At 33.5% G+C, this 16,776-nt stretch overlaps 1 protein-coding gene across 1 annotated transcript in view; it reads right to left on the bottom strand.

Annotated features, from left to right (window-relative positions):
- Window positions 1-16,776, bottom strand: part of CDH7 (cadherin 7) — a 77,031-nt gene that overhangs the window by 38,719 nt on the left and 21,536 nt on the right. The window contains exon 3 of the mRNA XM_031589013.2: window positions 3,871-4,165. Within this exon, the coding sequence (XP_031444873.1) occupies window positions 3,871-4,165 (295 nt within the window). The remainder of the gene's footprint in view (window positions 1-3,870; window positions 4,166-16,776) is intronic.

Raw genomic sequence — 16,776 nt, forward strand, 5'->3', positions numbered from 1 at the left:
TTCCATTTTTTCAGAATGTTTAAGCTGTCATTTTTAACCTAAACTTTAACACATATAGGTAGACATCAAAGAATCACAATTATCTGACAACTACTTCAGTTATGATATGACAGCAAAAGGAAGGGAAAACTTTTCTGTGGAGAGGACCTTTAATTTAGACTGATATTTGTACTTTAATTTACCTAAGTCAAGATACACAGATGTTTTGGACATGTTGCAGATAGTGACCTTTTCTGTGATGGGGACAAATGAAGGTAAGATAAGAGGGTTGTTCATTTTGAGTTAGCAGTTCTTCAAATGGACCAGCTTTACATCTCTGAGTTTATTGTTTTAGAAACTTCTGCACAGTGCTTTTCAAAAATCTTGTTATTACAGTGCATGATATTTGATCAAAGTTTTAAATAGATCTCTATAAGAAATGTGTGTATCTTCAGTTTTTAACATTTAAGGAAAAATCAGCTTGCCAGTTTTTGAAATACTAATTTTTGAAATTACACACTCCCTTAAAATTGAGTTATAAAATTGAATAATGTAATTAACAAATTACATATAAACCTTTAAATACAGCCAATTAGTAAAGACATTGACTAATAGAAGTTAATGATGTATAGTGCTCAAAACACTTCTATATTGTCTTCACATTTCTTAGTGATATCAGCTATTACTAGAAGTATTAAACACCATTACTATGAAAGTATCCATAATATTTCCTTAATACCTATATGCAATAGTCGACCCATGTTTTAACCTACACCGTCTGGCATTTCTTGCTTCAGCCTCTGGCATTCATTCAGATCTCATGCAATTATACCTATAAAGCATTTCCACTCCAGGAGCACAAACAGGGGACAATGGACTTGGGGAGGCGGGCTTTATGCTCATTCCTTCCTCCCCTTCCCCATAGCCTTTTTAGTCTTCCTTTATTCATGGATAAAGCCAAGATCAGATAAACCGAAACAGATGTTGTTTGTGAATGTAGAGCAACAGTCTCAACTAGCCGCTGGTACCAAGGACTTAAGTATGATGTAGAGATTTTCTTTTTTCTTTCCCTTCCCCTTTCTTTCCTTTTTTTCTTTGTTTTAAATATATATTGTGTTTCAATCCATCTCTATCAAGTGTAATAAATTTAGTAAGAAAGACAGGTATTTCTCTTGCTGAGTAATAAATAAAGCTGCTCATATGTGTGGAGAGTCTTGAAAATGTAATAAAGACAAAGCTATGTTTGGTATTGAATTTTTATTTCCAGCTATTATCAAGACAAACATGTGTGTCTCACATCAGCTATTTTTGTGTGTAACATAACAAGAACTCTCCCCTTTTAAGTATAATTTGCTTTTTTTTTTTTTTTTTTTTTTGAAATATAATAAATACTGCCAGATTTTTTAAGTAAAAGAAATTTTTAAAAATCCACAAAGATCTTCAGAAAAGCTATATCTTTGATGTTCTTGCTATGTACTGTATGAAGTATTTACTCTTTTCTGGATAATCAATATAATTGGACCTGACCCAAAGATAATTTGAACCTGACCTGAAGTCATTTCAAATAATAAAAAAGATTGACCTCAATTAGCCTTAGATAATATCCTAAAATATTTGTGAAATGTAATACAGAATCATTTTACTTCCATAACCGCCTGTTAGGTTAAAGGTTATGATTCTCCAATCTTTATGGTTAATTTGGGTTTATAATCCTGTGATCTTTTTCATTTTGTTAATATACTATTAAAAATCCTTGCGAATGGTATAATTTCATATTAAATAAAGGATAATTTCTCCTTAATATTGCATGAATGCTCTAGGTGATTAATTATTATATTATATTATATTATATTATATTATATTATATTATATTATATTATATTATATTATATTATATTATATTATATTATATTATATTATATTATATTATATTATATATTATATGAATAAACTATGAATCTATGTGACTATGCGAGACAAATGCCACACAGGAACTTCACGGTAATCCCTAATTTAGAAATCAGTAGTTGTGTGATACAAACAGTGAAGTTGTTTAAAATGTAGAGTCACAAAGTTTTTAAGATTAAACTGCCCTTAGTCAACACAGATTTAGACAGTGCATAGTTAGCAATAATTTTTCACAGTGTTCCATCTAAGCTGAATATATATTTGATAATGCAGTCCACATGAGACAGACTTTCTTTCAGTTTATACAGTACAGATTTGGCAAAATGTGCAAAATTAGCTCCCTTTAAAATGACTTAGTCCTTATTTTCTCCGTTGCAGACTACACATGTTACAGCATGGATCTGTGTGTGTAGGTAAACTACAGATATTTATGGGAGTTTTTCATACATCTCTATATGTGTACAGGAGAGAGTTAACTCATCCAAGAAGAATATGTAGAAATATTATTCCTTAGAGAGCTAAACAGAGCTGTAAAATACTAATTATTTATGTATTCTACAGCTCAGTTAATCAAATCCTAAAATAAAACAAATTAATATTTACAACATATTTTTAAAGTGCTGAATATTTATGTTTTAATTTTATATTATCCAATTATTTTTCCCAAGTGCTGAAGGAATTTCTCAGGAATATATCAAAACTTCACTTCATCCCTGATCTTTCTCAAAAACTGTGGTGTCTATCCTACTTTCCAAGGCCACCACTGCTTCTTCAGACATTCACACTCTGTTTCAGTAACAATGAAAACTATCAAGTATCAAATGAGAGAAAGCATCAAATGTTCATTGTTCAGTAATATAAATAAATAGAAAACTCATTAGCACTGTTTTACTTATATTCTATTGGCTCTTAAAGAGATATTCAGATGTAAAATGTAATGATTGCTGCACAGTGCACAGGCAGGAAAGGTCTTTTTGGCTCTCTAGCTCTAATATAGAGTTTAGTATGCAAAAATACAAGGAATTGAGTTGAGTACACCATAGCAAATTCAGTTTTACCTAAGAGTATCAAGTTTGTATAAGGTCTAAAATCAGTCAGATACATTCCTAATTGCAATCACTGTAAAACTTTCTTAACCTGAGGATCAAGAACCTGAGTTTCCATGTACATATTTCCACTGACATAGTGAAAATTTTTATGCTTTTTGATGTTATAAACTTATTTAAAATTTCAAGTTAAACTAAAACTCATCAAAATGTATCTTATCTGGCCTGAATCAGACATCTTTTGATGGAACACTAGCATCTGCCAACAAATAACCATTTGTTCTTTTTAAAATGAAGAGATGGTGGACTTAATGTTGAAATTCTTCCCTAATTTGAATTTAGGAATAAAAGCTTCTGAGAGGGTTTGAAGCTTCTACCAGCCATTTTTCTATGATTCCATTGGAACTTTATCAACCATCTTCATCTGTACCCCAGAGTTTTCCACTTGTATATTCTCTGCAGAGAACTAGATCTTAGAACTGGGAGAGATTCACAGTAAACTAACTGTTAACAATATATGCGAAACTTACAAAAAATGCTATGTACTAGCAGGAATTTGAAGAGTTTGTTAAGAACAAACTTAATCTGAATAAAATGATATATTATCATCTTTGAATACCATACTATAGGTGTGAAATTTATTGCTATTATTGTTAATGAGAATTATAAAACAAAGCCTCTGGGCATTGGAATGAGAAATACAATGTAAAATGCTTAACTGTGTTCCTACATAGCTATTTGAGTTTCACAAAATTTTGAAAGGGATAAATACTTAATCTAGCATGTTATTTCCAGTTAAGTCTTGAAATATCTGACTGTTGCAGGTGGCTCATAGATAATTAAATAGCTTAGTGTGATACAGTAAAAAAATAATAAAATTTTTAAAAGGCAGTAGTAAAAAGTTTCCCACAACACCAACAGTCTATTTTGCACTTACCCACAGGAGACATCTCAGGAACTCCAGCAGTGTAAGGACCATCCAGAAATTTTGGCTCATTGTCATTGATGTCCTGAATCTTAATGACGAACTCAGATTCTGGTTCCACGGGTTTATTAGTCAGCCTATCTAGTGCTTGTGCTCGGAGTGTGTAGTAGGCCTGCTCTTCTCGATCCAGCCTCTTTGTAGCGTGAATATCCCCTGTGTTCTCATCAATAATGAAAATGGAACTTGCCCCTTCGCCTGACAAGATGTATTTGATGGAACCATCTCCTTTATCAACATCAGAGTGAAGCTGGTGAAAAATTGATGAGAGATGAGATTAACTTCCAAGAGAGTCAGTGGCATGGAGATATGTAAAAATAATTATGTCAAGCAGTAGTACATGAAATTTTATTGTTCTTGGAAAGATAAGCTGAATGCTTATTGTGCACAGCCCATGAGGGACTATTTGAATCTGTCAGCTTGCTCTTTTGAGCAAAATGATTTTACTCTTTTCTATAAACATTTTCAAACACATTTTATATTGTCTTATAGGTTTCTTGTATTGGAATTTTACACAACCACGCACATACAAATGCACATACACACATTATATACCTTTACTCTTCCTTAACTGTAATTATTTGTTTTTGTCAATTGCCCTGCTAAAGGTTGTGGCTTCAAATATATGTCACTATAAACTTGATGTTAGTTTGCTCCTGTGTCTGTATGGGAAATTACATGCTCTTTTTTCCCATTGCTTACTGTATAGTTCACTAAAATATTTCAAATGAAGAGAATGGATTGGCCAATGGTTCGGTTTCTTACTACTATGTAGCAGAACAATAACTGTACTTCCATATATTCTTCATTGCCATCTAATTTAAGAATAATACAGAGTACGAGAGAGACTAAGAAATGTCCTAATGCTGTCTGAACTACAACATCAAATGCCATGTGTAGTTTCCCTGGAAAACTTGAAGCAGACTCTGAAGAAATAGGTCAAAATATATCTTCCACTGGAAAAGCAAAACAGGTTTACAGAAAGAAGCTTTCTTCCTCATTCTGCAAGTTCTTTTAAGTCACAAAGATTCCAAATTTTTTGTAGCTCCTTTTTCTCTACTGAGTCACACTTTCCTGTTACAGAATCTAGACTTACACAAACCTCATTCTTCTCAGACTTGTATTAGCAATATAATATCATGTCAAAGTGACACACATGCCCCATGCTACTTTTTAGCTAGCTAAAAAGCTAGCTATATTTGAAAATAAGTGAAGACAACATTCTGTTTCTTTTATATTTTCTACTTGCTCTTCCTCCATATGGTGAGTTTAGTGTTAAATTTGCTATCATCATCATTACAATGTCCTATTTATTTATTTATTCATTTATTTATTTATTTTTCCTCTCAGCTGGAATTGAGAGTAATCACTTCCAAAATACACTTGCAGAAAATTGCTATCTTGAGCATAACTTTGCTCATACTGACAGCTGCAAGGCTTTTTTCTATATTGGAAGGGAAGAATTGGTGACCAATTTTGAATTTTTCAGATGGATAAAAAATTTCCTACATGTTAGCTCAATTACACTGTTAATATATCTCCTAGTTTTGGAATTGCAGGGTACTCCATCTCAGTTTTAAGACAGAAAATGAATCTGAGCTTTGGACTGGATCAAGAAAACAGAAGTAGGGTCCCTCAACTAGGTTGGGGTACATTATTTCAGAATGTAGCTTATCCTCATTTGACTGCTGTGTAACTCCTGAGATACTTAAAGAAGTCTGGGAATGCTTTGGTGCAGTTTCTCAAACCTTTAAATTCTTGTTTCTCAGTACACTCAAGATCAGTCAATGCTGACATTGTGAGCAGATCAAGAGATGATGTATTTCACACCCAGCTTCTTTGAACATCCACAGAACTGCTTATTCCTCAGCCATAATATTGAGTTAACTCAATAAACTATACCACTGTTCCTCTCACAAATCTGGCAGCATTAGCTCTTGTTAGTTTTTCAGACTGGACTGGAAGAAGTACCCATCTTTTTTACATCGGAACAGGAGTGTGTGCAAGTTTAAAATCTGTTCAGCCTGTGTTTCTTTTTTCCCCTATGCTGTACTTCAAGATTATCCTATGACTTACACAGCATCATATAAGTGAAGAACAGAAGCTATGACATACAAAGATTCGATGTTATAATCTCCCTGGAGAGATTCAGTTTTTTTCCATATTTTGTATTCTAGCAGAGCATCGGTCTTTCTGTGATGGCTGAAACTTCCCCATTCTCCCTGTAAAAATAATTCCTCATTTTACGGCATAGCTAAGGATATGCTAGATGAGAGAAAGTGCCAGATGATACCAGCATACTCAGCTGTTTATCAGGTAGAGCAGATGTTTGAGTATTAGAGATGTGCAAGTAGATTCTTCAGGCAGAGATGGGAACTGAATCTACATCTCAGCTTGCAGAGAGTAACATTAGTTCTCTCTCATGAGGATGAAGCCTCATCTATCAGCACACCAGACTTTAGCACTCGCATCTGGATCTCATGCTGTAGGTCTGCACAGCCTCCCTTTCACCTTGTTACTCAGGGCATTTTGATCTAAATACATTCTAGCAGGATTACAAAAGAAAAGAGACCTTCAGAGGAGAGACTAGAACTACAAATCCTCAAAGATGCACCAAGACTTACACAAACTAGAGAAAAAGAAAAATAGTAGCTTCAGCATTTCCCACTTGCTCAGGTAGCAACTGATTAACATATTGTGTTTTAAGATGTTCCATTCTGAAGTCCATGAAACTTCAGGAGGGTTACACTACACTGGCTCATGCTCTAGAGTGACATGCTGAACAAAAGCCACTTTTTGAAACCATGCCTCGACAGAAAAATGCTACTGCACTGATTAGTAAAGGGGTTAGTAATTGCCTTTGTTACTTCAAGTTTGAGGGTCTTGGAGTAAAGATGAAAAAAAAAAAAATGCATCTTTTATTATATATTTTTCTTTATTAAAAAAACACTAGCCCTTGCTTAAGCAAGTAAAGCACCATTCTCTACCTACCTAACTGTAGAAAAGATGATTTATCTAACTATGGTACAAAGAATTCTATATAAAAAAAACCTCTAAAGAATATGACTCAAAATTTTTGTGTGTTCATTAGTAATTGTGTGGGAAAACTTAAAATACAAGAGAACAATGAAATTATAAGCTATTCTGAAAAAATCCAAATATGTTTTATGCCATTTTCATTTCCTTCCAGTATAATCCTCCAAAAAAAAAAGATCTTCAAAGTCATTAATGTAGACGCATCAAAGCTTTACAACTAAAAACAAAAATACTGGACCCAACAGTCCTGCACAGTATTTCCACAAAATACTGTATAGAGTTTCAGGTGTCACAATATAAGAAGAAGATAGAACTACTAGAGAGCATCCAAAAAATATATTTATACTGATTTGGACTCATAGAACCAAGATCGTTCTAGAGAAAACCGAAACCTAAGAAATGTATTTCTTTCCGTATCCATAATATGCAGTAGTTTCTGAGTTTAGTCTATTCGTAGGTACAGATCTTTACATCACATGCCATTAAAGTATGTTAAACATTATTTTCAAGAAGGACTTTTTTTTTTTTTTTTAATCAGTAAGCAGAGGTACTGCACTAAATTAAAAGCACTTTATCTGGCCACCTCTTATCTGAGTTCTGAATGAGAGGTTTGTTATGACTCTGATTTTCACTTTGTGCTCCCTTAAAGCAGGTGCAAAATTTGTATGCTTTTGTCTTCCTTCAAGTTCTAACTTTGTAGATGTTCCTAACTGTGGCAGCATGGCTAACATTTCAGTGCAAATTCTACCCATTCGAGTCTGGGGCCATGAAGAAGAAAAGCTCATATAGAACATGAAGAGTTGATGGGTTTTCAGTAGCAGCAGGATCCCTGAGTAATGACAGTGTAAAAACAGACAGAGAAAACACAACATGTTTCAATGCAGTCCAACTCCATAGCTTCCTGACACAAGAAGAAACACACATATGTCTGCAGAACAACTGAAATGTTTTCTCAAGGTGGAGTTGCCTTGCATGCACCCTTTCCTCTCTTCATATGAAAGTAGCTAGAAAGAGGGGAAAGGAATAACTTATACATCCTTATGACTGCACAGGCACCTATATACCTTTGTCATGTGGAAGTGGTTAAACTGCATCCTTATTCCTGCCTTCTCTCTAAGTATAGAGAAACAAGAAAGAAGAAAAAGGACAAAATGAAGAAAGAACATAGAGACTGAAGTTATTGTCTTGTCTGTTTTGTAGCTTTTTACAACATAACAACAGAAAACTTACTATTTCTAACTATCACAAAGCAATGGAGAATTGACTGTGAAGGAAGGGCACTCTGACCTTCATATAGAATTTGCCTATGCTACCTTTTGGGGAGACTTAGAAAAGGAATTTGTGTGCACATCAAACGTGTAATTGCAAGATAAAGGAAAGGCAGGTAATTGCAAACAAAGGCTTCATTTGGCCTTTTCTTTTAAATCTTGTTCATTACATCAACAAAGTTTTTAAAACTTCTCTTCTTGGATTTAATATTTACTTTAGTTGCAACTAGAAGGTCTTTGAAATCCCTTTTCCTCTTGGATTATCACTATCAATAATAGTATTTTGAACTGTAATAACATCTAAATTGATGGATATTTGTATTTTCAGTATTTTTAACTTGTGGCTTTTTGTTTTTGTTTTTGTTTTTTTAGATAGCACTGTTAACTATCAGAACAACTAAGGACTCAGTATTGCTGGTTTAGAACAATTTCAATACTAATAAAAAATAATATTTAAAGTGTAGCACAGTCATCGGGGTAAACATTAAACTAAAATCCAGTCTGCATGCACACCAAGTTTCTAAAATGTGTAAGGGCATCACAAACATTAGTTACTGATATTATTACTGTTTTCAGAGATAACTATGAAGCTCTCACTTTTGTAAACTATAATCATATTTCTTTATGAATGGCTTTAGCCATCTTTTTGTATTTCCTTATGGATCTCATTGCAAACGTCATGTGGGGCAGAAACAGATTTTCAACATTATCGATGTCAGAAAAACCTTGTGATTCATGATTCACTTCATACCTAGGCAGCAGTGAAGGTACTATTCAGCAGGCTTTTTTTCTTCTTCTTTTTTTTTTTTTTCACTGTGTCATTGAGAAAGTGATAAAGTTCCTGATGGGTTTTTGATTTCGTTTGCTTTTGTTAATATGTATAAAGCTATAGCACAATCCTGGATTCAAAAAGAAATATGTTCATCTAAATTCTGTTTTTTCAGCTCAACAGATTATACTGAGGACAAGAGATCAAGTAAACATAACTGTTTATATCCCAAACTCCTTACATTTGTAATTAAGGGGAAATTAAACGTAAGGAATTTGGGTTATAAATTTGTAATGCTGCTAGAATTTCCTTGTCCCAGCAATGTTAGCAATATGATAGGGAACTGACAGAGACAACAGTGCCATAGTGGCACAGTTTTCCACTTTGACATAGTAGCAACTCCATGTACTGTTTAGTTGCCTCCAGACTTTTTCCTCATCAGGCAGAAGCAAAAATAGACATGTGGGAACACAGCTAGGTCCCATGCTGTACACTACAGCATAACTACATTATTTTTATTTAATACATGGAGCTTGTAGCATTCTACTCAAAAACTTGTTAACATAGGCAAGATTTTTTTCTCTATGTTGTCCTAAAACCCACAGAATTTCATCTAGAGTGCCCAGAACAGACTGAAGACCCAAAAGCTTCTGAAATGACTGAGGTCCAAGACATTCCTAAGAACTGTTCCAGTCTCATCCTTATAGGCTGCCTGAACTCAGACTGTCTCCAAACCCTTTTACCTTACAACTGGTAACGCTAGAGACCTAAGAATGACCACTAGCTAATACATACATATCCAAAAGCACCCAAAAGTAACTGGATATTGAAAGATTAAATAGCCCATAAGTGCATTTCGTGTTCAAAGTGTGAAATAAGTGCATTTCATATTCAAGCTTGTACTCCAGTTTGGAGTACCAGCTGTGACATCCCACAGTTCTTTGTCCTTCTTGCAAGCAAATTTCATGTTCGTGTTTTTGGGCCTCAGAGATCTTCATATTCACATAGGGTGTAATATAGCCAGTAAGTATAATGTTTTATCTTTTATGTATTCACAGATGCCTGATTAGTTCAGAACTGGACAGGAGAGAAAATAAATAAAAAAGGATAAAGATGGAAGAGAAGAAACGTAGATTTAAAAACAATCAAACAAGGAATAAAAATGTTGGCAGTTCTGAGACCAGGAATGAAGCACAGTGGCTAGCAGACTGAGGATAGCCTTCAAAAGGAATGTGCTGGGGTAGAGAAGATGGAGCATGAAAAGGAGGACAGGAGAACACAGAGAAAAAGAGGACAATTTGAAATGGAATGAAAAAGGATGGAAATAAGTCTTAAAGTACAAAAGAAACAAACTCATAAAGTAATGAATAGAACTGATTTGTTCAGTGATCGGAAAGTGTTAAACAAGAACAGTATTTGAGAGTAAAGCTGTATAGTATTACCAGCATTTTCTTTTCATGGTCTATGTAATGCAACAGAAATCAAAGTCACAAATCTTGCCAGGTGTTACTTTACTCAAGGTATATATTAATAGCACTCTAAGAAATTAAAGAAGTAAGAATTTTATGATTTTCCTCAGACATTTTCTCCTGTGATTAAAATTAGAATAAGCAGTTAAACTTCACTGTCCCTTTCTTCATCTATGCTATTTCTTCAGTCAAAGATTCAGTCACATTCATGGGAGAGTTCAGTATGTATGTAGCCCTTATACTCCCCATTGACTGATTGTTCTTCAGGAGGAGAATAACTCTAATGACTCAGCCACAGAAAATGAAATGAATGTTAATTTTGTGAACCCTTTGAAAAAGGAAGGTGATGCAGGAAAGAAAACAGCAAAATTTTTTAAGCCCTTAATGATTGTTATTCAAACAAAATTCAAAATAGAAGTGATCAAAAGTCTAAAATTTATACTTTATAACATTCCAGTTAGTTGCTAAGTAAGCCCTCTAGGCTTCTAAATGAACAATAAAGTTTAGATGGATGAATTCCTTAGGAGTAAGAGGCACTGTCATCTAAGGACTAGTGAACTGAATAATTAATAGGAAATATTGAAAACTGGATGTGCTAAATCAATCACGTCACATTTTTGACATTTTTCTTTCAATAATGCCCAATTGCATCCACAGTATTCTTTCTCTCTGTGCACTACCGTGACAGCTCCTTACAAAGACAAATAGTGATCACGTACATACAGAAATATATGTGCATGTATGCATATATACATGTGCATATTCTTACTGTGTCTTTTCCTACATCTGCAGACACTGAAACACTCGTAAATCTGTGTCTACCCACACCACTCCCAATTTTTATAAGAGCACAAAATGCCCTGTAGCAACAGGGACTTGTGCAGCCACTCATTAAGATCAGCTTAGGAAGCTACAGGAAGAACTCAGAAGCAGTTGCTGCTGTAGATGGAATATATGTAGCTGGCTGAGTATTTTTGAGGAGTTTTAATGGGCAGTCATCATGGCATGTCACTCTCTAAAATGACTATTTGTCATTCACATTCTTAAAAGACTGTTTGGTAGCTTCAGGAGCTAAAACTCATCTGTATACTGTACCTCATCACATACTAATTGCATAGAATCAGCTTGGGGGGAGACACAGCGTTACTGTATTGTAGCACCACCAAGAGCCTGCAGGCAACATAACACATTCAGAAGAGTGGAAAGCAGCCTTTTTTTCCCTCACACACAGTCATATTTGAAGTTTATCAAAATATATCTGTTAGAATTTAGAATGGGTAAAACAGAGCTCACTGAACTAGGCCTGTCCTATGCAAACAATATGCATACTGCAATTCTTTCAAACCATGGCCAGTCCCTAAAGATTTATTCTTCAGTATTTTTATTTTGAGTACAAATCAAGATACATGGTAGTGAATTTGCTCTCTGACTTACGATATAGAAACTTCTTCCTTTTTAGCCTGCATTGATTTTTGATTAAAGAAAACAGTCTCAAAACTCATTTATGTGGGAGCCTAAAACAATTAAGTCACATCAAAACACTACTGGAGTGCAATTCTATTTACAAAATCCTGAAAGACTGCTCCTACTAGTTGTATATGAGACTCCACATTTATTTACAATCAGGAGAGAGAATAAACTCTCCTCCACACATATCACTAGTATTTTCATATGATCTGTTCTACACCATACTACTTACTATTACCTACTAAACCAGCGCATTCAGTGGTTACGTGATTTGAACTGTTACCAAGAATCACTGAAGCCATAAGATAAAATTCTCCTAAAGTCACTCTCTTTCAGCAGAATAATAAAATTGTGTGAGGATGATCTCTTCCCATACTCCTCACATATATCTTTTATGAAAGCGAACAGACTTAAAAAATGCAGCATGACAAATGGATATCAAAGACCCTAGCATACTCCACAGAAGAATGTCTCTGGGTTAGCAGATGTCCATTGAGCTTGAAAAGGTTTATGCATGTGTAGCAGCTTACAGAAATAGCTTTCCAGAAACTTCACTCACTATTCTTCTCAAATTACTTCTCCATTATACATCAAACAATTCCTACTGACACATTAATATATATAAAGAACTATTTACTGAGTACACACTTTCTTTACAAGAAATAAATATGTTTATAAATGCATGTATCTATATATAAATATATATAGATAGAAAGAGAGAACAAGTAATCTCAAAACTTTTTTATAGCATTGCACATTATAAGAAATTCTTGATTTTAAAGTCTTGGATTTTATTTATTTGTTTATTAGGGACCAGAATAGACATGAATGCACTTCAAAACTGCGGTACAGGAAACAAGTAAAGCAGGGAGAAGACAGCAATGGTAGAATTTATATATCCGTTCTAATGCAAGATTAATGCTTTTTGTTTTGTTTTATGTTCTTAGAAACAGAAATAAGGGAAAGAACAACAGGACAACAAGTCATTTTGCCTCTATCAATTGTTCTACTTATCCGTGATAATTCAGGTCTGGCATTTCAGTCACAAAAGATGAGAGCACATTAAAGGATCTACTTTTTCTTCTCTACATCTAAAGAATTAGCTGTAATAGCACTGAATGAGAAAATAATCACACATGCTTCTTGCTGAACTATCCTTATCAATAATACCAACTTTATAAACAAAAATTCATTTGCTATTAAAGTAATTTCTGAGATAAGGTACATACTTATACTGAATGTCTTTATTTTAGAAAAGAAATAACACCTCTCATATTGCCTCTTCTTTATCAAACTACTGATCTATAGTTTAGAGTGATTACTTTATTTCTGTTTCAACTATCCAAAATAGCTTGCAGCACTCCTTGGTTAGTAATGATTTTTTTCATAGAAGCTGGCTTCCAAAGACAATTTGTACCAAGAAACAAAATCCTGGAGGATTTAGAGCTATTTTCTATTCTTCTTTTTCCTTTTTTCCTTTTTTTTTTTTTTTTTTTTTTTAATTTACTTTCATTTCTTGTAAGAGAAAGCAGGGGGATATAGTGGCATTTGATGTTACATTGTATCCAATCTTGAAATTTCATTTTTAAAAATTAATTCTACTAAAACTTCACTTGTAATCTTACCTTCTATGTCAACAGGAAGCATTAAAACCTTTTTGGGACAGAAGACAGTTGTAAAATTTATAGCTGTAAAGCAGTTGAAGAAATTACTTTGACTAATTACGTCTGTGGAATTTTAGAGTGCTGGACTATGGCAGACAGCACAAGTAGAACTTATGAAATTATTAAAACAAAGCAGAAATAGTAGATTGGTATGCACTTACTTATTTTTACTCAAAGAAATGACAACATACATGGCAGAGCAACAGCATCTCTTACTATATTTTGCTTTGTAAAAATTATATTTATATTGCCTTTCATAAGAGCAGTCTAACATTTTAGAAGTTTAGACAAATGCAATCCTTAGTGCTGTATTTAGAAAAGATTTATAGTCAGTTTGAAATGCTGCAGAGCAGTCCTTCATACAATTACATCTGTTACATTCTACAATTCATACTACCTAGATGTTTCTCAAAGCATTACCACAAACTAAATTCTGTGATTATTACCACAGAGATCAGTGGGACCATTCCTAGATTTGAAGTGCAAAGTTAAGAATTTGACATGCTGTCCATATCACATGTAACTAGTCCCTTAGAGTTATGCAGGGAATACAGTAATATCTGCTCAAAGTTGAGAGTGGGTCAAGGAAACAAAGCAATAATACACAATTTTTAATATAAAATTTTACTGTAAAATATTAATGAGTAAATAATTTACATGAAAAAGATAGCAGTAAAAATTAATTTCTTTTTTTCCTCTACTCTTATATATTTCATTTAAGGTGGCTTATCCTATTTGTTTTTACCCCAAATGTTTGTAATATACATATCCATCCATATATGCTGGCTAGTTAATTAACAGCTAATTTTTCAAACTACTCCAAAGAATAAAGAATAATAACCTTATAAGATCAAATTAAATCTGCATTTTATAATTTTCTAGGTTAAGAAAGCATCCTCACTGATGTCATGCTCATGCATTTCAGGGCTTGCTTATTGTTCATGGAAGTTGGTACTGAGCATATGCCTAAGCGCCTTTCTGAACCAAAGCCTTAATCCCCAAGCAAAGAAAGGGTACTTTAATAAACAGCAATGTGTATTACATCAACTAATTGTAAGAAGCAACAATGAAAGCTTAAGTGATTTCATTATATAAATTTACACTGTAGCTGTTCAGTATTCAGAACAAGCTGGAGTAGGGTATGCACAATAAATATGGACCTTTGAAAAATCTGTTTTAAATTGCTCAGATAATTTGAAGTGATCCCTTGTGAATAAACATTTTAAAAGTTTTGGTTTCTTTTGAAGATTTTTTTTTAAACCATTAAAATTTGCAGGCCTAGGAGGGCTGATCTCAAGATAGTAATTCATATTTTGATAGGCATTTTCACTCCACAGGATTAAGGCTGGGAAATAAATGCTTTTAATGCCTATGTTTTATGCTGTTTTTCTGAAAACACTTGAGGGAAAGGATAATGCATTAGTATTTCAAAACCATAATGAACTGCCTTTATATGAACAATGCTAGGTTAATTGTATATAAAACCTTCCAGCTTAGAGGGATTTTAACAGCAGTGTGTAAAGGGCAGTGATCTCCTGATGCCTTTTTCTATTTTGGTGAGGAGTGTATAATAAAGACAATCTAAACAAATTCCTATGCAGTCATTACTGTTTTTTTCTCCCCCTTAAATCATATTTTGACATTAAAATGATGACGAGTTATTTATGGGTTAAAACTGAATTTCACTCATTGCTTTTTCAGAAAAAAAAATCCATGGATATGAATTTTGCCCTATTCAATGCTAATGCCAACCCAGGATTTATTTTCCTGTTCTTTGTATTCTTACCATAAAAGATTCTTGCTGTATATCTTTGTCACTTCCATTAAATGCTGGCAACACAATCAATTTATGTGCTATTGATGAATAAATGAAGCACATCATTTTTATTTTTTATGTTGGTCATGTGCACTTGCTGTCTCTACACTAAAATTCAAACTATGCAGAACTGTTTTTAATTTGGAAAACCATCTGTATTTTACAGAAAATGTTTAAAGTCTTCCTTCAAAAACCCATTTCTGAAGGTTCCCGTATTTCACATATATTAAGAAATTTTTGATTTACATAAAGACTCCTCTAATTATCTAATCTTTTAGCACTCTGCAAGATTTTACATTGCGTACATAATTCACATTCTCACCTGGTCACTGACAAAATTAAAACATTTTTATCTAATGATCATTTGCACTTTGTTTCCCTTCTAAGAGTAGTCTAGTTTAACAAAAATCAAACAGGCAATGAGTTCTTTACAAGAATGCTCCCTGCATCTGAAGAACTTTGGTCAACATAAAGGTGTATGAACTGTTAGCATTATTTATTCTATTAACTGCAAACAACATCAATCATCTGAATTTATTCTCATCCACCTCAGTCGTTTGAAATAAGATTATTGTTACTAATTTTCCTGTACCACCAAGTACCTCTTAAAGGAGTCCTTTATTATGCTATCTAATTATTTTCTTTATATAAAGATATCTGAAAGCAATGAATTATTCTTGGAGATTAGAGTTTAAAATCATTATAATAAATGCCTCCAGCATCCAGGACTGATCTTTGCTAAGTTTCAGTTGACGCAGCATGTAAACTTCTCCACCAGATTGTCTGAGCACTCTCAAAGCTTAATTGATCCAATTTGCATGTCTTATCCTGGAAGAATAGTGCCTCACTTCTATCTTCTCGGACTAAGTGATCATAATTTAATCATTTTTGTATACAAAGCAGATGGAAAGTTTCCAGCTCCTTTGCTGTCCCCTTGCATCCACATTAAAAGAATTCCAATTCTATAAAAAAAAATCTGATCTTTCTGTATTTTTATAGGATTGTTGTCTCATTGATTGCCCTTCTGTAATCAGTTGTAGTGTGCAGAACTTCATACTCAAAGCGTTTCTAATTTTCGACTTACACCTTCTGCATGGCCCACCCAAAGAAAACAAAAACAAACAATAGAACCTTAATTTAACAAACTATGCAAAACGTTCGTCCTAAGGGAAGTTCTGCAAGGTGCTTTCATTGTTGTAAATCAGAACAGCTCAGTTGATTGCAAGGAAAGAGTAATTTCAATTTGTTGAGGATCTGTTTCTACATTGTTAAAGAAAGACAAATTAATTTTAACTCTACTCCTAAAATTGTGAGCCTTGTACATTAATACATACTGATATTTTGACAAAATGTTACAACTTTCAGAAAGAAA

This window comes from Phasianus colchicus, chromosome 3, assembly GCF_987193195.1.
Source record: "Phasianus colchicus chromosome 3, bPhaCol1.hap1.1, whole genome shotgun sequence".
NCBI lineage: Eukaryota > Metazoa > Chordata > Aves > Galliformes > Phasianidae > Phasianus > Phasianus colchicus.